The sequence below is a fragment of the Macadamia integrifolia genome, chromosome 14 (genome assembly GCF_013358625.1).
Source record: "Macadamia integrifolia cultivar HAES 741 chromosome 14, SCU_Mint_v3, whole genome shotgun sequence".
Classification (NCBI taxonomy): Eukaryota; Viridiplantae; Streptophyta; class Magnoliopsida; order Proteales; family Proteaceae; genus Macadamia; species Macadamia integrifolia.
In genome coordinates, this window is record NC_056570.1 from 1,666,835 (window position 1) to 1,687,904 (window position 21,070).

General features: G+C 37.1%; 2 protein-coding genes across 6 annotated transcripts; both read left to right on the plus strand.

Annotated features, from left to right (window-relative positions):
* Nucleotides 1-473: 473 nt before the first annotated feature.
* On the plus strand, nt 474-5,360 carry LOC122061908 (BTB/POZ domain-containing protein At3g05675-like). Of its 5 annotated transcripts, XM_042625459.1 has the most exons (4): nt 474-610; nt 3,411-3,512; nt 3,792-4,112; nt 4,203-5,360. In XM_042625459.1, the coding sequence occupies exons 3-4, from the start codon at nt 3,907-3,909 to the stop codon at nt 5,194-5,196; spliced, it is 1,200 nt and encodes a 399-aa protein (XP_042481393.1). In that variant the 5' UTR covers nt 474-610; nt 3,411-3,512; nt 3,792-3,906; the 3' UTR covers nt 5,197-5,360. The 5 variants fall into 5 exon arrangements, with proteins under 5 accessions (XP_042481393.1, XP_042481388.1, XP_042481391.1 ...); XM_042625454.1 differs by having other exon boundaries at nt 3,792-5,360; XM_042625457.1 differs by having other exon boundaries at nt 3,852-5,360.
* A 3,975-nt stretch (nt 5,361-9,335) lies between these two features.
* LOC122062091 (ORM1-like protein 3) lies at nt 9,336-16,176 on the plus strand. The gene is made up of 3 exons (XM_042625735.1): nt 9,336-9,790; nt 11,104-11,252; nt 15,766-16,176. Exons 1-3 carry the CDS (start codon nt 9,572-9,574, stop codon nt 15,902-15,904), a joined length of 507 nt encoding a protein of 168 aa, XP_042481669.1. The 5' UTR covers nt 9,336-9,571; the 3' UTR covers nt 15,905-16,176.
* Nucleotides 16,177-21,070: the final 4,894 nt, after the last annotated feature.

Below are 21,070 nucleotides of genomic sequence, written 5' to 3' on the forward strand. Positions count from 1 at the left end.
ACTCTGAATCACTATTTGAGATTGAGCACTTTATTGACCAAAAAAATAATTTTTTTATGAAATATTGCATAAAATGCAACTAAAATTACAATAAATGTGTAAGAAATGGTAAGGAATTTCCAATCATTGAAATGTAGATTTGCTGCAATGGATACAAATATCAAATAGGGTTGCAATGGAATGATCCGATCACAGATCGGATATCATGGCCGATACTAGATTTTTTTTGTTTTTGGGTAAAAAGTTGACCCATACAGGATTGGTCCCCACCCACCCCCGTATGACACATGCACGTTTAATTTATTATTTATAATTTAAAAAAAAAAATGGATAAAGATGGTGAAAGGTGGAGTCCAGAGTTACCGACAAATCCACCGTCAATCCGTCATCTTTCCACATCTAATATAATCGGAGCAAAAATGGACGGCTCGATTTCCTCTATCAGCTCATCCACGTACTCCTCTTCTTTCTCCTCTTCCTACACCTCCCGCATCTTCTCTCCGTAATTGTTTCTTCGTATCTAAAACCGATGTAAGAAGAAATCTAGGGTTTGACGAATCTCCTCCATCAGCCGCAGAATCTTACACAGCTTCATCAGTTACCTCATCAGGTTGGAAGCTCTTCATTTTTACTTTTCGATCTCTTTCTCACGCTTAGATGTTTTGTTCTTCTGTTTTTGTTATTGTTTTTTTTGCTTCTTTTCTGAAATCTGAAATTTTGATTATGTGTTTGTTTTAATGCCTGAATTAGAATGAGTGAAGATGAATTTTCTATTTCTAAATGAAATTTTCGATTGAATCTCTTTTTCCCCTCCAAAAATAGCGATAAAATTTAATAAGATAGGCAGGAGAACTGAGAACTGACGTTTTTGCAACTATGGCTTAAAACCATCTTGATGATTCGAACTCACCGATTTTAAATCTGATAATAGAGGTCACTCTGTGAGTTTGGAAAGATAACGTTGCAGAAGTTACTTCTAACTTGTTAGCTTAAATGAACAACATTGCTTACGTTTCTTTGGGATATGAGAGTAACGCATTTGAAGGAAGCAACAATGGATGCGTGGAATCTTCAAAATTTTGAGTTTTATATTGGTTCTGAGGTTCACATTCTTTATCACATTACTTGGCAACTCAAAATTCACTTACCTTTTCTTGCTAAGTATAGAAAAGGGCCTCACTGCTATTTAGGAGATCAATCTGCCGGATAGAAATACAGTCGTGAACGAAAAAGAATATCCATTTTCTCTCCAAGACCCATCTTTTCCCAGCAGAAGGAAGTCTGCATAAAGAGGCCCCAAATGGTTGTCAAGGGCCCTGCAAATTTGTTCATGGCACATTGACCAGACCATGATTGTTACTGCAATATTTAAAGGAATTTTTCCTCCTCCTTACACATACATTTTTCTGATAGGCCCAACCAACTATGAAAGAATACGAAAGAAGTAAAATACACCTCATAGAAGAACTTTAAGTGTATGATTAAATGGCTAACAGAGTTGCCTGTTCTTTGGCATAGCAGACACAAACCCTAGGAAATTACTTTTGTTTGATCATCAAGTGTGAAAGGTGATTATCTGGTTCAAAGATTCAGTCGAAGAGAATTTTCTTGCCTTCAACTGCACCATCCTGTACTCCAATCCACGGAAATTGGATTCTTGTTCTTGGATAGCAAACTGTGAGTCTATGACACCACTTAACTCTGTGACACTCATTACTGATAATATCCAATTCTTCAATCATCACTAAAGAGTGAAACTGAAAGTTCCCCCTTTCACACAAAAGTATGAATAATTCTCCTCTTCCCAATTATTGATATTAATAGCTCTTTTGAGTATCATTTTGACCCCAAAAAAAAAGAACCCCTTATGTAATGAGCATTAGGATTTTGTTTGAGGACATTTTGATATATATATTTTTTAATCCTAATAGATATTCATTCTTTAGACGCTTATCTATGAACCTGAAGACTTGCTGAAAAAATGCCAAATTCCCACTTCTAGTCTATTCCAATCCCTTTGGAGCAAATAGATATTTTCTTCGTGATTCATTTCCACTGTCCTTTCCTTTGGATTGTGATGATTACTGGCTCGCTCATTCTGAGCATGTTATTTTGCTGCAAAAGTGTGTGCTGTGTTAGGTCTTCTCCAATGTTATGGTGTTCTGACTTGTCATCTGTTGAGTACCTCCAGTGGTACACCAATGACCAAACACGCTACAATATGTTGTCTTATGTGTATAGAAATTTTTGGTACATGGTTCTTTCTTTCCTTTCTTCTTTTCCTTGTGAAGGACAAGGATCATGAGAAAATTGGTCAGTTGTTTGATATTTGGGGAAGATGAGTTTTCTGCAACATGGGTATTAGTTAATGAATTAATTAATTGAATTAGTTGATTAATTTTTTCTTTTGTTTACAATTCGTGATGATAAAGAGATCCTTTGGTTTATGATTCCACTTGAAACCAAGCCTGGGGATTTTACAATTTGATCGAGTTCCATAAGCTGTGGGCTGATGCTTTTCCTTAAGTCTTGCACAACTATGTTGCATGGTCTTCTCTAAGTAGATGATGCACTTATGTTCAGTGTCAGATTAATGTCACTATTACGGGTATTGAAACATTATGGCATAGATCAATATCTTCTATTGGAGTTCTCTGGACTTTGGTCGACAGTTTTTTGTTATGATTAGAGGGAATTGGGTTATTCAGTGGGTTGATAGTTTTATTGGGATGCTTTGCTATCATTTACATGCATGCCTTTGTGTAATTGTTGGTGCAACAATATAGTGCCGTTCACTGTGTTACAAGACTGAATTACATAACTAGGGATTGATCAAATAAATTAGTAAAACTTTTTATTCATAGAAAGAGAGTTTGCATTTCAAAGCTTAGTGTCCACAAGTCACAAGGACTGTGCTGAATCAAGTCTTAGGCTCACATGAGCAATTTAAAATATTGTTCCCACCTACCTGTTTTGCTTTGTCGGGCCTTTACAAGATACTTAACAGTACTCTCATATGGTTTGGCTGCAATACTAGCCTCTGTTTGGTGGGTAGCACACCAGACATTGGACATGCCCATTGCCTGTTTCATTCTCCAAATATTTGATTGCACAGAGCTACCAATCGCTACAGTTTCAATGGCTACAGAGCTTGGGTGGTTTGACCTGACTAGATGAATTTTGGAGAAATGCCTTCAGCCACTATTTGATTATCTAGTCGAAAGCTATTTATGCTTTATGTAATGAATTGGTCACAAGCACTTGACTTTGTTGAGTATTTCTTGAAGTGAGAACATGAAGTCAAGATGGATGTAGAAGTTTGTCTGAAAAACTATTATGGTGTCTTTTGGTCTTTTTTATCATGTACCCCATCAAAAAACTAAGAGTCTTCTATGAACATATGACAACAGGATGCTATTCAAATTCCTCCCCTCCCAAAAAAAGGGGAAAAGTTTGTCCTGGAATGATTCTTCTACTCGATGATTGTGCACACGTTCAGCATATGTATCCCTGTAAGTGGTTTATACAGTTAAACATATTAAATGCATGCAATGTGGAGATGCTTGTGTTCCTGCCAGCACAAGAATATCCATGATTTTGTGTATAAATGCATGAAAGAGTATGCATATATTGACTTTATGTACACAACTGCAGACACATGTTTGTTTGTGTAGTGCACTGCTTCTCAGCCCCCTCCCCCAACAGAAAAAAAAAGAGAGTAGATGCAGTATCTTTGCTGTAGGGATAATTTTATAATGGATGTTTGCTAAGGTTAATTTTTTCTGGTACAGGAGATAAAAGTAGCACCTTGTACTTGGGGATTTGACTGGATTAATTCTCTTCTGCTACAGATTAATCCAGAAAAGTTTTCTTTAGGCAATATAAAAGTATGAATCTTGTTAACAGATGGACAAAGCTGGGGTGGCCATGACCTACAAATTTGGGGATCCAAGTACTAGTGACATCATTGTTTACTTAAAAACAAGAGAAGGAAGACCTGAGTGGTTCCACGGTCACTCCTCGATTCTTGTAGAGAAGAGTAAGTTCTTTGCAGACCAGCTATCAAAAGTCGACTCTACTAACTGCATTGAGATTTCATGCACAAAATTTGGGTATGACCAGTGTGCTAAGCTTTTAAAGCTACTTTATCTTTCCGGGGACTCACTTCTGGACTCATGGGACTCTGTCAAAACTGCTCTTAGTGTTCTTCAGGTAGCAATTGCCTTGAGATGTGAAGAGATTATTCAAAGCTGTATCCAATACTTGGAGGCTGTTCCTTGGGAGGATAAGGAAGAGGAAGAAATATTAAAAGCAGTATCTGGCCTAGGTCCATTAGCCATGCCCATTTTAGCTCGGATACAACCAGTTGATATTAATGCCACGAAGAATGTTTTCCTATCTGCAATTCGTTTTGCCACCTCCACTGGTGGACCATGCCCTCCTTTTGCAGATGACCTGAAAGTTTCTGCTCAGGAACAAGTGGAGTACATGCTAGTGGAAGATGAAGACATGCCATTGGTTACAGCTGATGGTGAAGTAAAATCTGAGGTGAGGATGGGCCTTTCCAAAATGTTCTCAAATTTTGAGAAGGAACTAGCTTCCCTGCTCTTGGAGTCTGATTTATCTGTTGCAGCAGAGAATGTAGTCTTGCAGAGTCTTTCGGACCTTGAATGGATGTGCAACGTACTACCAAAGATGGATCTATTGAAGGATTTCGTTTCCAATTGGATGGATGCATCTGGTTATGTCCTAGGGGTGTTTCAAGACAAGAAATTTGATTCAACCATGTGGGGTGCGAAACTGAAGCTAATAGAAGTTGCCGGGAAGGTCTTGGATGCCGTTGGTTATGGTAATGTTATATTTCCAGCACCAGCCCGGGTGCAGTTGTTGAAGGTTTGGCTCCCATACATAAGAAAAATGAAGCCTTTATTGGATTTGAAGGGCAGTGAGGAGGGTTTTGCATACAAGATGGATGAGGACTTGTGCCAGAGCATTGAAGGGGCAATCATCTCCCTTGTGTTGGCATTGCCATCCAATGATCAAGCTGACATTATGGCAGATTGGATTAAGACCGAGCAGGTGAGGTATCCTGACTTGAGTGAGGCTTTTGAAGTCTGGTGTTACAGAACCAAGTCTGCAAAGAGGAGATTGGTTGTGGGATTCAATGAAATTGGCAATGCCACCATCAGCCTCTGAAAATTGATTTAATTTTCTTCCAATATTATTGGATCAAAAGTGATGTATCATCTTGATTTAATTGTTGTACCTGCATTATATCTCTCCCATGTTTAAGGGGCATGTGATGGGTGAAGGCCTTATTCCATTTTTATTATGCTTTTGTCAAATTTGGCAATTGGGCATATTCTTGGTGATCCAGAAGTCGACTCATTTTGAATCAGATAATTCCTCAAGCTTTCAACATTTAATTCTTAACCCAGTAGAAGCCACAGATTTTTTTTTTTTTTTTTTTTTTTTTAACTCTTGAATAAGAAATTAATGGTTCAAGGTATCGGTTGATATGTACAGTATCATTGGTACTTGATATCGATTTTTGACAGACATGATGGCATTGTATATTTGTTTCGATTAGTAAGAGGGAGAAAAGGTCTAAAAGTGATTCCCCAAGGGTTGGGTGTACCGTCAGCTCTTGGTAAGTTAGTAGCATACATACAGGACACGAGGGCAAGGGAGTCTGGGAGTCTTTTTCAAAAGGGGAGACGAGATTGAAAGAGGATGACATGTGCTGGTTGTACCCCCACCCCTCTCTCTGCTTTTCTTAAGAAAAAAAAAAGAGAGAAAAGAACATTGCTCACTTGCATGTCTCTATGCCTAAACAGGTGGGTATAAAAAGACCATGTCGTCCCGACGCTTGAATGCCTCTATGTACCCTCCTATTGGCCTACTTGTCAGCGCATTGACTCCACAAACGGACAAGGTTCTTTTGCCGATAGTACAAGGTGGGATATATGATTGAAGGGGAGAAGTCCTTTGAATTGCCGAGGAAGGTATGCTAGCACTTTCTCTCTCATCTTTCTCCTCGCATGGAATTACCTTGCTGCTCTCATATGTACCAGGACTATTCCATCCCTCCTCTATGTTGAGGACTACTCTATTGCTCCTCTATGTTGTTTTATTAGAGAACTTTCTCATGATTGAATTAGGATCCCAAAATTAATACATGACATTACATGGTACTTTATTTCTATTTAAAATTTAAGCAGTATGCAATGTTGTGATTAACATAGTATTGAATTGCGCTCCCAATCCATATGACCAGACATACATCAATTTTCCCTTGAAAATAAAGTAAAGTAAAACACTTTTCTCGAATTTTTGTTAGTTTGTATCCAAATCTTATGTTTCCATTCTATTTTAGTTGAATGAATTCTATTTAAAAAAAAAAAAATTCTAAATTATTCAAAAGGGAAACATTTAGAATTTAAATTGAGAGAAAATACTTTTTCGTTTTTTGGTGCAAGGGACCCATTAGGAGCCATTCAAAGGATCCATAAAGGAGTCAAGGAGAGGACCTATCGAGGGCCGAAATAGGGTTCCAAGAGGACCATAACCTTCTTGGAAAGCGAGAAAGATATTAATAATCGTGAAGGAGACTTAATCCACTTATCAAGTCCTTGAAGCACTCTCTTGAGGGAGAAGTACCAACCACCAAGTTAAGCCTTGAATCGATAGTTGAGGGAAAATGATTGACATAGGTGAAAAATATGAAATTTTTTTCCATTTAATAGGTTTTAAAAAAAAAAAATCTTGACCGCGCATAAGGATTAAGGAGGGTCTTGTATCTTTTTCAAAATTTTTTAGTATTAAGGGGTTCTCTAATCTATCTAATGATCTTCATTAGGCCCAACTAATTCATGAGGATGGAATCGACCCGCCCAATGCTGGCTGCTAAGCCTATCAATATGACGTGTTTGGAATTTTCTGAGATTTATTAATTAAGGTTTTTTTAGGAAAGAAAAAAAATTCTTTAACCAATGCAACCAATGCCGTTGAAAAAGAAGTCAAAACTTTGGGTTTTTTGCCCTTTTAGTGTGACAATTTTTTCTCCTTTAAAATAATATCATACGAAGAAGAACGTGCAACTCCTAAAAATGATATAATGATAAGTCATTTTCAAATTATTTTAAAATTTTATTTTTACCCATTACTTAAAAGAATTTTTAAGAATAAGAAAAATGTTGAGTTTTCTTTAAGCCACAATGAAGAGGAATTCCTTCACCCTAATTGACTATCATTGGCTTTGGATGCATGTTGGGGAGCAGCCAAAGGAAATTTTAGACCTCCAACAAATGATTGTAGATGAGGAGATGTTTCATTCAATGTGGACCAAGGATGCCAACTGGTCGGGGTTTAGTTAGTTTTGATCCGGCCTAATCAGTTCCCACCAATTAAAAACTCTTCAGTGTTTCCATATATATTTTGGTAATTGGATCTTGTTAGCAAGGGTATAAACTAAGGATGAGAATTTGTAACCGAAACCAAATCAATCCGTTTACACCGAAACAGTAAAACCGTTTAGTAAATGATGCGATTATGGTTTCAAGTTTCAGGCCGATTAGCTAAACAGGTCGTGTTGGTTTTAACCGTGAAACCCGTTGGTTTCAAACCGAATTGAAACCGTTTAAATCGAACCGTTTAAACCGTTTAAACCAATCCGATTAATCCGTATAACAATTAAATAAAGCAAGGGTAGTAATCCTAATAACAATTAACGATTAAATTAAGTGTCCATCCTGCTTTGTATGATTTATTGCAATTCAGTTCAAGTTTAGATTTTAGATCATGGAGTTATAATCCATATATGTTACTATGTTATTATGTTATCACAAATGGGGTATTTTGGTTGAACCACTTGTCATTTTAATATTTCATGCTGTAGAATGCTGGATTTGGATGTTGTATGATATTAGTTCTATATGTTTGAAAATGTCCATGCAAAGAAATAACACTAGATTATCAAATTAAGACATACCATCTTCAATATAGAATCTCTTATTTGTGGCTGCCAATTATTTTTGGATAAGCTTATGATCTTCAGTTTAGAGATGGTTGCAAGTTAGAACAAATCAATTGTGAACCGCTTTACAAACTGTATGGAATAAACCGAAACCAAAACCAAAACCAAAACCAAAACCGTTTAAAACGTGAAACCTACACCGTTTAGAAACTGTGGAAACCGAAATCGTTTACTAAATGGTCACGATTTCAGAAAGTAGAACCGTTTAGTAAATGGTGCAGTTATGGTTTTAGTCAAATAAATGTGAACCGAACCGATCCGATCGGCACTATTTAAACCGAATCGATTAACACCCTTATTATAAAACACATTTCTATTCAACCAATCAAATATCAGTCCATAACCAGGCTCAAATAACTTGGCTTTAGATTGGCTAATCGGGCAATAAAACCATCCTTTAACACACCATAAATAAGCCATAATCGGGCTTAATTGGCCTAAAAATGAGCTAATCAAGCTATAAACGGTTAGTTATCCATCGGTCAGAGTATTTGATAGGTCCCGATTAGGCAACCATCTAGCCAATTCCTTGCACAAGAATACTTCATTATTAATTAGTTTGTGCTTGAACCTGATATGTTTAGTAATCCATTGGGCAGATCTTGTGCTTCAACCGCTCAGTTTAGGTTAGGCCAGATATGACTATGTGATTGAACTCTTGTATCATCTATAACTCCCACCCGTATTATATGAAGTGAAAACTACCTCTCTTGATGCCAATCCAACCATATCAATAGCCATGGTGAAGAATTGATTTCTCTTTTACCATGCTTGAAGGAAATTTTGATATAAGAAAAAAATTACAATTTCAAAAAATTTCTTCTAGTAGAACAACAATTTACCAACATAGCTACAACAAGAATCACCCTTGTTAAAAACATCAAAAATATTTGACCCAACAAACATGAAAGGTTGAAGGATTGTGGTAAAGGTAGTGGGTGGGAATAGATAGCAGATATTTTTAAATTTAATGGCGAGGAAATAGAAATGGGTAATAGATATCGGGGACCCCTACATCGCTAGGCTATACCATCTGTACAAACCGATTGTCTTGCCTTGCCCCATTATGGTTATAGGTTGGTTTGAAAGTGCTACTTGCCATATAGAGGCCTTGGCATGAGGCTATGATCATTATAGTGGAACACTTTTTTTTTTTTTTTTTTTTTAAATAAAATACTAAAATTTTAAAAAATAAAATAAAAATGAAATAGTGAAATAGTTCACGAAAATAGCGAACCATAATTATTAATTTACGGGAAACTATTTATTTTCTTTTTTATTTATGTTGTTCCTCCTGTTTGCGACTTTCCGTGTGTAATATTATATTCCTTGTCGCTTTAAACTTCTGGAGCTCTCTGCTTTCCTATTCGTCTTCCTCACGAAATCCCTCTTTGATTTGGACCTGGAATCCTTATACTGATTTCGGCAATCATCGATTAGAATCTGTTATCTTATTCTGCGACTGCAAAAGACGAACAGAGACAAAGAGAAAGAGAGGTAGGGAGAAGAGGGAGCTTTCAATTTGGTGTTTAATTAATGGTGGATGGATTGGGTTTTTCATCGGGAAGAATGGGGAAACTGTACGTAAGCGCAGTGCCTCCTCCGGATCTGAACAAGAACACGGAGTGGTTCATGTATCCAGGTGTGTGGACAACATATATCTTGATCCTCTTTTTCTCCTGGCTTATGGTGCTTTCTGTTTTTGGATGTACCCCTGGCATGGCTTGGACCGTTGTCAATCTCTGCCATTTTGTCGTAAGTATAATCCCTTAACGCCCCCTTTTTCTCCTTTTTTGTTTATTCAACGTTTTATTTCTGCAATTGTGGATTGGATGTTACGCTAGGGTTTTTTTGCTTGCAATATTGGGATTTTGTTTTCGTGATTTAGGTTGTCGGGGTCTTAGGTATAGGTTCAAGGTTCAATTCTTATGTGTTATATTTGATTGATCTATCTCTTGAACCTTAGGTTGTGTAGTCTGTTTGCTTATATATCTCACGGAGGAGGGGTTTATGCCATAGACATGGATCAGGAGAGCGTTTTTTCCACTCCTCACCTCCCATCTCCGACCAATTCCTCCATCCACCCGTCCTGGTCGTGGGTTTAGATTGGGTATGATGGGGTTGGGGAATTTGTGCTGCGAGTGGATCATCTTTGGTGAAGAGAGGGAGGGTGGGGGAGAAGTAGGAAGTGAATAGTTCAAGGAGGATCAGTGACAACTTTAAGCTATTTTATTTTGTCATAGGTTATCTATTTGTATCAGCTATTCGATATTTTGGATGTTCTGAGCATGAATTGGGGCTTGTTTGCCGGAGTAGTCTCATTTAATTTTGAGCCTTCTTGAATTGTATGGTTTGCATGGTTCATTTTCACCACACTAGAAGTACAGGATATGACACAGGCTTAATAAGAGATATCTACTTGGACGATCTATTTTGTTATAATTTCCATTTAGTTATTTTAGGATAGCGACTTGACTATGCTATTAAGAGTGTGGTAAGCCAGAATGCTCATAGTAATTGTGGCATAATATGGACTTCTCCCCATGCTTTGTAAATATCTTGATGATTTTATTGGTCATTCTACTGATAAAAGCCTGTCATTATGGTATTGTATTTTTGTATTATCATGATTTTGATTCTCACAATGACACATCACATGTTATTTAGAGCTTGAAGAAACCATAAGATGTAGTGATATTTCTCTTACATAATGCATAGTTCTTGTTGTTCATTTTCTCGATCCTGGGCATGTCATACTGGCATTTGAGAATAACTATTTATTTGACTTGTGTTTATGCTCTTCCTTTTTAACATGATGAAGAGTCAGATTGTCTTATTCTGGTTCTCACCACCTTTTGCTTTATTCTATTAGGAAGTCTAATGTATTTATTTCTATTATTTCCCTCTTGTTTATGATCTGGATTCCATTGCTTTACTATCACACAAATTTTTCAAGATGCTTGTTTGACAGGCCAAAAAATTTGCTCTTGCTTTTAATGTTTATACTCATTCCTTTTAATTTCTGTGTCTCTGTGTACCATGATTGTGACTTGATGCTCTTCTTTCAGGTTACTTATCACTTTTTTCACTGGAAGAAGGGAACTCCATTCGCTGAAGATCAGGGTATCTATAATAGATTGACCTGGTGGGAGCAAGTAGACAACGGCAAGCAGCTAACTCGTAATAGGAAATTTTTGACTGTTGTACCTCTGGTGCTGTGAGTATACTTCCACGATATAACCTTTTTTGGTCTCTACATTCTGAAAATGATATAATGCATATGAACAATGATTGCCTGGAGAATTCCCAACATGACTTCAACTTTTGGACTATTGGATGTTGTTGGCCTGTTGGGTATTGGGATTTTTTTTTTTTTTGGGTTGGGGTGGGGGGGTGGTTGTATAGTTGTATTGGCCTCTTTAGACTTATCATAGTTACAGCTTTTTCTGAGTTTTGAAAATTTTGGTCGAGTTCTAGACTTCTTTATTTATTTTAAATTCGGTGAGATGTTTATATGAGATTATGGGAAAGGCTAATATTTTGTAATTTTTTTTTTGGTAACTCTAATATTTTATGATTTTAAATGTTATGAACACCTAATGTTGGTGAAATTTTGAACTACTCTAAATGGATCCCTTTTGGGGTGATATTTTTTAATCAACGCTGGAAAAATCAATTTATTTCATGAAAAACATTAATTATAAAAAGAAAACTCCCATTTCTGGTCATCTATTTTCCTGATATCCTTTAAATCTTGAATCTTGGAATATTGAAATCAGGTTATGAATAGTTAAGAAGTATATGACTGGCTTATTTGATCCCCACAGTGTTGATTTGTTATTTGTTTGTCATCATTTTCTATGTCCTTTAATTGTTTCTATGTATTGTTGTTGTTATATTATATTTTTACTTTGGCTTGTATTTTCTTTTGTCCTTTATTTTGGTTCATTCTGCTTGTTTGATAATAATGAATGGGCGGTCAATGGCATACAGCCCATAACCAAGACGATGTGCCCAGGCAATAACCAGTATTCTGGAATTTGTTATATCTGTAGTTGATAAAAATAAAATGAGGTTCTATTGCTTCATAATATGCACCATGAACCGAGATGAATGATTCCAATAAATTTATTTTACATCTAGCTATGATAATAGAATATCATTCTGGGGTATATATAGGTGTTCTTGGATGTAGATTTGTTTGTGCCCGTTATCTTTAGTTTCTTTATCCCCCAGCTCTGGCATGTAAATTGCCTTTTTTTTTTTGGGGTGTGTGTGGGGGGGGGGGGGGGGGGAGTCCCCACATGTATAGGTCCTATTTGTATATGCTTATCAATCAATGAAGTTGCGCAAAAGTGGTATGGCCATGTTCAACAGAGGTCTAGGGACGCCTAGATTAATTTGGGATTTTCCTTTGATTAATGACAAGTTCTGAGAAAGTCATTTGAGGTGGTTGTCATGTTCAATGGAGGCCTAGGGGTGCCCTAGTTAAGAGGAGTGATCTGATTATGATTGAAGGAGCTAAATGATCCAGGGGCAGGCGTGAGATGACCATAGGAGAAGTTGTGAGGAATGACATGCATAGTTTAGTTCTTGTCTCATCTCAAGTATGACCTCGGATAGAGCCTATTGGAGGGAAAAGATCCATGAGGCCAACCCCATTTAGCTGAGTTTCTCCTTACTTGCTGGGCTGTGCTTCTTTCCTCTCTTTTATCATTTCTTATTTTCTTATTTTCTTCATTTCTCCTATTCTGTTTGGACCTCAGTTTTCCCTACCTTGTTTTGCTTGGGTCCTTGTAGCCGAGCCTATTAAGTTGGGATAAGGCTGAGTTTGTTGTTTGTTGTTTGTTGTTTGTTGTTTGTTGTTTTGTTTGTTCAAATCTGAGAATCTGGATCAGGTGTAGGTTTTGGCATGTGCCCATTAAAAATAGAAGGGTTTAGGGCTGGACGATTGAACATAGAGGCTTAAAAAAAAAATTAGCATATGAGTGAGTAGTGAGTAGGTACGGGTGCAAGGACCTCAGGTTGAGGGTTTAATCAATTTTTACAAAATATTATGATAAAACTATGTATGGTTGTGAGGTATTGGATGTGGGCAGAGAGAATTTTTCGGTTAAAGATTTAGTAGCAGCATGGAGAGATGGTTATCTATTAGATTTGCACGAGCGGAGCTCCTCAAACCACAGCTACAATTACCAACGGCATCAAATCTTGAAGATTTAGATTCATCTCGTAACTAGCACGCGATCAGTAGTTTTAATTCATTCTATAATATAATCAGCTGCATTGAGCATGTATGGGCTTCACCTGATCAAACTTTGTCCTGGACTTCTATTTTAATTGAAACTCTTGAAATAAAAAGAGAAAAGAATGACGGAAATACAAATCTCAATGCAAATTAACATTGCTCACTTACTTTGGATTTAACACTGCCTAGTCTTGTCGGGTATGTGAAAACAAACCCTACCCCCTTGCAGCATAGAAAAAAGTTAAAGAAAAAGTGGCAGGAGTGATATGTATTAAAAATTATATCTAACAGTACAAAAATCTCCGTTTTCATGGTCTTAAAGGAAAGACAACTATAAAACTACAATATAATTAAAGGGTGCATCTGTTTATTGTAGTAAGACTTTTTTGTCCTTGTAGAACTGAGGTGTCAGTCATCTAGAGTGTCCAAAGATGAAAATTCTCAAAAATCGATCCTCCCCCCGCATCACGCAACCCCAGTTCCTATGTCCTGAGTATGGCAGCTTTGCCCTCGAGAGTTGAGACCCTCACCCCCAAAATCTGCACGGACTCCAACTGCTTGTGGATCCACTCCAATCCTCACCAAGACTTACGGGGGAAACGATTCCCATTGAAAATTCTGTCTTGGCCTCCTTCGATATATGTAATTTGAAAGACACTTGAGGGAGAATAAGATTTAGGAAATAAATCCTTTGGGGAGGGGGGTGGTGACTGAAAGCATCAGCGTCTGATGGAAAACATGCATCGGGATAATTCTTCTTCGACATCTCACCTCATTCGAACGCTTCTTAAAAAGGACCCTCAAACATGTGAGCCTTTCTCCAGCGCCAGCATCTTCTTGAGTAAATCTCTACTTCCACTCCTACCTACCATTTCTTCTGTCGCTGTAGTGAGCTTGGTGAAATTGCAGTTCATATGGGAGAAGTATCTATCATTCAAAGGGTCATTGGAGGTTAAGAGTTTATAGGCATGTTTGCATATGTAAAGTGTTCTGAAACCCCAAATGGTAGACCAGAATTGGAACTCGAGAAATGGTAGCAGTACTTTGGCCAAGTTCAGTGATTTTGTTGCTCTCCTTTATGTAACAACATGTTTTTTGTTCGTAGTATGGTAGATCAGTTGCAACCCCTCCTTTTCTTGGCTGCCCCATCAACACCACCACCATTGTCCCCACCCCCAACTTCCCCTGCCTTCCACGCCCTTCAACTCCCTAATTTTATGTTTAGAAGGTTGAGGAGTGGACCAAACAGTTAATTATTAAATATAAAAAATAGTGCATTGACTCAGCCACGTTTGGATAGATCGGATGAAGACAAGAAGATAAGGTTTTGGCTTCTTTAGGACACCCCTTTTTTTGGGGCTGAAGCTCAAGTTGAGCTATTTAACCAGCTAACTTGTCCCTATTTAAAATTGCTCAGAAAGAGGAGGAAAGGGTTAGAAAAGAGAGGTTACAAAATCTATTGTAACAAACTCAGTTACAACTAAAAGCAGCCACGCAAAGCTAGCTAAAAATAACAATTAATGTCATGATGTGTCACAGTTGAAAATTGTACACTTGGGGCGTGGATTTGATTCTGCTTCAGAATTCATTGATCATGTTTAACCGTCTATATTATTTTTTGTTACTTCAGCTTCCTAGGTTCTAGGGAGACACCTTTTGCTAATCTCTGAGATTGTGTTGATGTTTTTGTCCTGGCTTGTAGAGAATTGTTACCTCTCAGATGTTATTTTAATTAGGCTTGGCAACTGTGAAGCATGCTTTTAATGAGTGGGTATGGCCAGGTGGAACTATTTCATAAGTGGTTTTATCAAACTGCTTGGGAAGTTGGCTTTCTTAAATGGCAACGAGAATCAACTTTGGTGGGGAGGATATCTCTTTGATGATTGGAGATCCTTAGTTTTTTATTTTTTAGGAGTTGAAGCAATCTAAAGAAAGATTCCAAGATATTCCCTGGCAGACGGGGCTAGTGGAGAAACTAGATTTTACAGTAGGAGGACCAACTTGTCAATTAGCAGAAGGGTTGAATGGGCTCTAAGAATGAACATGGTTAGACAACTTAAGACTTTCATGTGAATGGAAATGGATCTGAGAATGAGTTGTCTGACTGAATCCCCCCCTCCCCTTTCATTTATTTTTGTTTAAAAGGGAAGAAATATTTTTTTTTTGAGAGTGAGCTTAATTAGTAAAGATAATTTCTACATCAAGGTGAGGCGGAGGCAAAAGAGGGTTTCCTTGCTGTATGAACTGAATAGCGTTAGGGTTATAGTATTTGAAAAAACAAAAACTCTACTGACTATTGGACCATATATTAACAAAACAGTGAGCTCTCAGGTTGCCTGTTTCTTATCTTTGTTGTTTTTTGTTCTCACTCCCTCTGGTGTGGTTTTACTGCTTTCCATAATATAAACCTAAAGAGATGCCCCACTCTTCTTAGTCGAACGTATGGAAGAACCATGTGATGAACTCATTGTTTCTGTTGCAGGTTCTTGATTGCCTCACACACAACCGACTACCAACACCCGATGCTCTTCCTCAACACTCTTGCAGTATTTATACTGGTGGTTGCCAAATTTCCGAACATGCACAAGGTCCGTATCTTTGGAATCAATGCAGACCAGTGAGTTGGGCCATACATGAATAGGCACTGTGTTTTACTTCTGTAAAAGCAATCCCTGTACAGGAGTATGAACTAGAAAGGGTACTTTACTGTTCTTTTTACCTTTTTTTTTTTGACAAGTTAACGTTTTGTTTGGAATGGACTGCTTCTACGAAGCTATCTTTGTCTGTTAGATATAAGAATTTTTACTAAGTTTATTTCATTTCCACTGTATAGCTAAAAAACAGGTGAATTTAATCCAAACTTCAAATTCAAAAAGGCTTTGCTTGAGGTGTATTTCATCTCTCTCTCTCTCTCCCTCTTTTTTTTCCTCCCTCTCTTTTTTTCAGCCCATGTTGATTGTCTCATTGATAATCCCTCAGACACCATTTACAAGATAGTTCTTGCCTCGTCCTCACACATGCGGGAGCTTTGTGCACTGGGTACACCCTGAAACCTTTTTAAAAAATTCTAGTATTCGAGTTTGTTATTTCTACCAATGCGTGGATGGGACTTTCTGATGTTGGATATATGGATATCCATGGGATAGGTCTCCGGATCAATATCCGTAGGGTATTGGAGTGGATGGGACGGATTTAACCCTTTTTTAAAGAGGATAAAAAAATATTGGTTTTTTTGGACCATTTTAGTATTATATCTAACCAGTGGATGGATATCGGCTTGGTCAGGATTGGGAATCGGTATCAGTCAATATGATCTAAAGTTACTATGCTTGGGATTGACCTTATTTTAAATTGTGTACTTTAATTTTATGGTCTGTTGGATAGTTGGAATCACTGGGCTTCCCCACCTTTGTTTTTTCCTCCGGAGCAATCACAAATGTATTGGGACCTTATTCTCAGATGCTGTACTGTGCTAGAAGAAGAAAGTTACAATTCCCTACATAGCAAGTCGGTACGTTGCAAAGCATAGTGAACTCATTTGTTTTATAAGCCTATAAGGGTTTGCGGTAACTGGTAAGTGAGGGAGTGATTTCTTGTATCCTCCATTATTGCTGGTAAAATCTTCTCTGTCTCCATCCTAGAACCCTAGAACATAAGCTAAAAGCTAAACCACGAAGTTCTTATGTCCTTTTCTGTATTTACTTTGCACTTATTTTTCTATAGTTGTTGCACCGGTGTAGTGAGCATCTAATGGCAGTGAATCCCTTGGGATGCATGCCCAGATGTTTTCAATTGTTCGATGCTTATTGTACTTTATTGCTCGTTGCAGAGAATGTGGAGTCTTTCTCGTACCATTATAAGACAAGTATTTATAATGTAACTTTTTTTTATTTAAATATTGATATTAAAGTCAACTAATTATCGGTTCTTGTCACGATGACTGCAAATTATAGAGAGCAGAGAGATTTATTGTGAGACATAGATGTATTTTACATAAAATAAATAAGAGAAGAGAGATAGATGTAGGGTAAGAGGCTCAAGTAATAGAGGGTCACTTGAAATCCCAGACTTAGAAAAACTAGTGTTACCATTATCACAAGGAAGGGTACACATCTTACCAAAAAAAGGAAGGGCACACAAATTTTTTGATTTGATTGGTTCCTCTCATATGTCCCAAAAGATATTTTATTTTGGTTTTGCACTTAACATTCAATGGTGTCATTGTCTTGATGGAAAATACTGAGCAATGAATAGATTCTTGATTTGATTTGTTCCTCTAGTATGTCCCAATTTATTATTATTTGATTTTCACTTAAAATCCAATGTTTACAATGTCGAAATGGTACATATAACTGCAAAAGTATAGACATAATTACAATTCGAAACAAGATGCATGATGGAATTTTTTATAATATTGAAATTAATGATATATATGACATTAAAAATATAGACATAATTATAATTCGAAACAAGATGCATGATGGAATTGTAAGAAATTCGACTTATTTCAGAATTGAAAAAGAGTGGGTAAAATTGTATTTGGTGTTATGTTCATTTCTTTGTCTAGTGACTCTGATAGTGATACCACTTGACTATGGCACATGCGCTACTTGAGCATGCGAGCGAGAGGGATTTGACAATGCTAAGAAAACGATCGGAAACTTAGACTTTTGTAAGCACTATCTTCAGCAAGTAGCATAGAGTTAAATTCAACGTATCGGTTCATAGGACTAAGGCTACAATAGCTTTCATTCACTTGAACGTTTGAGCACTTACTTTTGTTCCATTAAGGGATGATTATTGATATTTCATTACCTTTATCGATGATTTTTTTGAGAAATATCTAGGTCTATTTCTCATAACACAAAAATGAATTCTTTACCAAGCTCAAGCAATGGGAAGCTTTGATCAAGTGTTTGAGGATTGAAATCGACATGAACTTTTGTGATAATCAGTCTTAACAAGTTCTATTTAACTCACAAACACCCTTAGCTTGTTTGAAAAATAAAGTTCAATTAAGTGGATTTTGGCTTCTCTCCTTAACGCCTCTCAATCAGGTCTTGCCCATAGCGGCGAGTGACACATGGTGAGGTGATGATTCAATAGTTCTTGACGTCTTGTTCTCCGAGTTTTTATCAACACCTCATTTTCTGCTTCTTTCTTGAATCATTAAATTATCGTCTCATCATATGTCGCTCACCCAAATAACTATGGACGTTAAGGAGAGGAGCCGGATCCCTATTAAGTTTCAAAGTTGTTGAAAATATTGTAGAAAAGATGGGATCAGGGGCCTTTCAATTTTTCGTAGAGTATTTACAATATTGAAGGACGACAGTGATTCTACAGATCAGTCGTCTTTGCATCAGCCAAAGGAGATAAGGTTGATTATGTAGGAAAGATAAGGAGACAAGGTTGAGTGTGGAGAAAGGAAAGCAGAGAAACACTTGGAAACTGGGTTCCCATGGGCACTTCTTGGGGAGAAATAACTAAGAAAAGGCCACACAGTTTTTTGATATATCCTTCATAAAAAAGGACAAGAAAGTATTCTGCACTTTTCATGCATGTAGCAAAAAGCCAGCAAGTGCAAGCCAACTCCTAAGAAAACAGTTAAAGTATGTTAATTGATAATCATTTTGGCCTGTGTATCAATTCCACAGCTTCACCTAGAACCACTGAGACTTTGATACAGTTGACTCCAACTTTAGGACAAGATCTGGTTGTGTGATGTCTACATCAATGCGAGAGCCAATGAGATTACATACTAAAATATCAATGTAAATGGGCTTTCTGATTTCATGAGGAGCGGGATGATAATTTCATGGATTCCTATATCTGGACACAGGAACCATACAACCAAGTAGCGTTCTTTTCCTCTACTTTATTAACAAACTTGAATAAGGCAATCTTAGGGTAGAGACTCAAGACTCAAAAGACTTGATAAGCGTTTGTAGGAGAATGGATCCTCCAAATGTACGTTCACCTACTTCTCAGGTGCCAACACATGTTCCTTCTGCTTACATATACATCCCTCTTCACCCTTTAGATGGCAAGAAGTGAGCCAAGTGTTGGCTCCTAAGATATACAAAAGATCAACAGAAACGAAATCCTAAAACAAAGCAAAAAAGAATAGGAATCACAAAAAAATACACATTATAAATTGTGTAGTTCAAGAAAATTGCCTATGTCCTCCATGGTGTGATGAGATCTATATCGCTATCAATGAAGAATAGGGTTATAATCGTTTATCCTCATGTCTCGAGAAAACCATCCCCTAAAAATATATAACAAAATTCTACATAATCAACCCACAATTGCAAGTGACAGAATGCAAGACTTCGTACCCAAAATAGAGTCAAAGTCTTGCATTGTCATCAACAAATCCCAGCTATCATTTCTGTCACCAAATGCCGAAGGCTGAAGCTAATTAAGCTCTAGTGGGCAAAGTGGAAAGATTATTTTATGAGGGAGACCAGTAAATTGAATAAAGAAGTAGAGGTCCAAATTTGGAAGAAAGAAGAGAGAGAGAGAGAGAGAGAGAGAGAGAGAGAGGTGCAATGCATCTTGATTTGCCGCTTAAGTTTGAAGACAGTGAGTGGGGTACATCTTAAAACAACAAAATATACCTACAAATGTAAAATAAGCTTGAAAGGGTCTATAGTCTACCTCCATTTGTGGACTTGTGTGAATGGATTTGCTGAAGTGGGGGGAGATTATTCCTAGGCACGGTTGCCAAAGGGAATGTTAGTGGGTCCCTTTTGACGACCAAAATTGAGTGGTTTTGTCAGAACTCCCTCTTTTCCTACCAGTATTCTTTTTAAGCATGAAAAGAGAAAACAGATGGACATGGGAAATAATGATCATACATGGAAATAAGGGAATGTGACTAGTCTTTGACACACAAGTTGAGTGGATATAGAAATTATTAGGTGGGCTTCTGGTTGAAGCAGGTAAACTTGTTCTAAGCGTTGAGCTCCTTAAGTTTTTGTTCCTTAAAATTGAACCAATGAAGAGAAAGGCAGGTGAGGTTATTCTTTTAATTCCTTTTAAAAGTTCTCCTTAATCTTTAAAAAATGGATCATGGGTCATACCTAGTTGTTTCTGTCCTTCATTCTCTCCCACTCCTATTTGCTTCATGACTGGAAGAATCTTTGATGGTGCAGCTGATGAGACCTGATATTCCTGACGACCTGCTTCCAAGAAGAAGTAAAACAAGAGGGGTTGGGTGGAGAGGACTAGGGGAAGAAATTAACAAATTCAAACATCACTGATAATGATACTATTAAGAAGAAGAAGAGAATAAGTACTAATGAAGACACTCAAAAACATTTTAGCTTTATACTAAATAAACAAATTAAACCAGTCATTCTTCTGTTCATAAGACTCTTACACAGTTCCACATTTGTACCAAGCCCATCAAAAGCATATAACACTGGGTGCCCTTCTATGTACTCTTTTCTTGTGATAGAAGAAATATCTATATGAATAAAGGCCATTTTACAAGCCCTAGGAGTAGTAGTCTTGGTTCTTTTTCATATTTTGCCCTGCAAAAAATCTGGGCTTTTCTTGATGACCTCTTCTTCTATCCCTAAACATCTTTCCATGACACCCTTTTGAAGCCAACCTAAAATAAGCTTCAAATGTTCACAGTGACCAAGAAAAGAGTGAAGGAAACAAAGAAAAATGGAAGAGAAAGGGGCAAAAAAAAAAAAAAAAAAAAAAAAAAAAACCCATGTATCCTATCTGTTAGTTCTATAGAACTCCAAACAAGTCACCCACCATGTGAAAAA

What these genes read in the sequence shown, in the direction of transcription:
- LOC122061908 (XM_042625454.1), top strand. Translation starts at nt 3,907, where the DNA reads ATGGACAAAGCTGGGGTGGCCATGACCTACAAATTTGGGGATCCAAGT.
- LOC122062091 (XM_042625735.1), top strand. Translation starts at nt 9,572, where the DNA reads ATGGTGGATGGATTGGGTTTTTCATCGGGAAGAATGGGGAAACTGTAC. An exon ending in TCAATCTCTGCCATTTTGTC is followed by an intron (nt 9,791 to 11,103) that starts GTAAGTATAATC and finishes CTCTTCTTTCAG; the next exon opens with GTTACTTATCACTTTTTTCA. An exon ending in ACTGTTGTACCTCTGGTGCT is followed by an intron (nt 11,253 to 15,765) that starts GTGAGTATACTT and finishes TTTCTGTTGCAG; the next exon opens with GTTCTTGATTGCCTCACACA.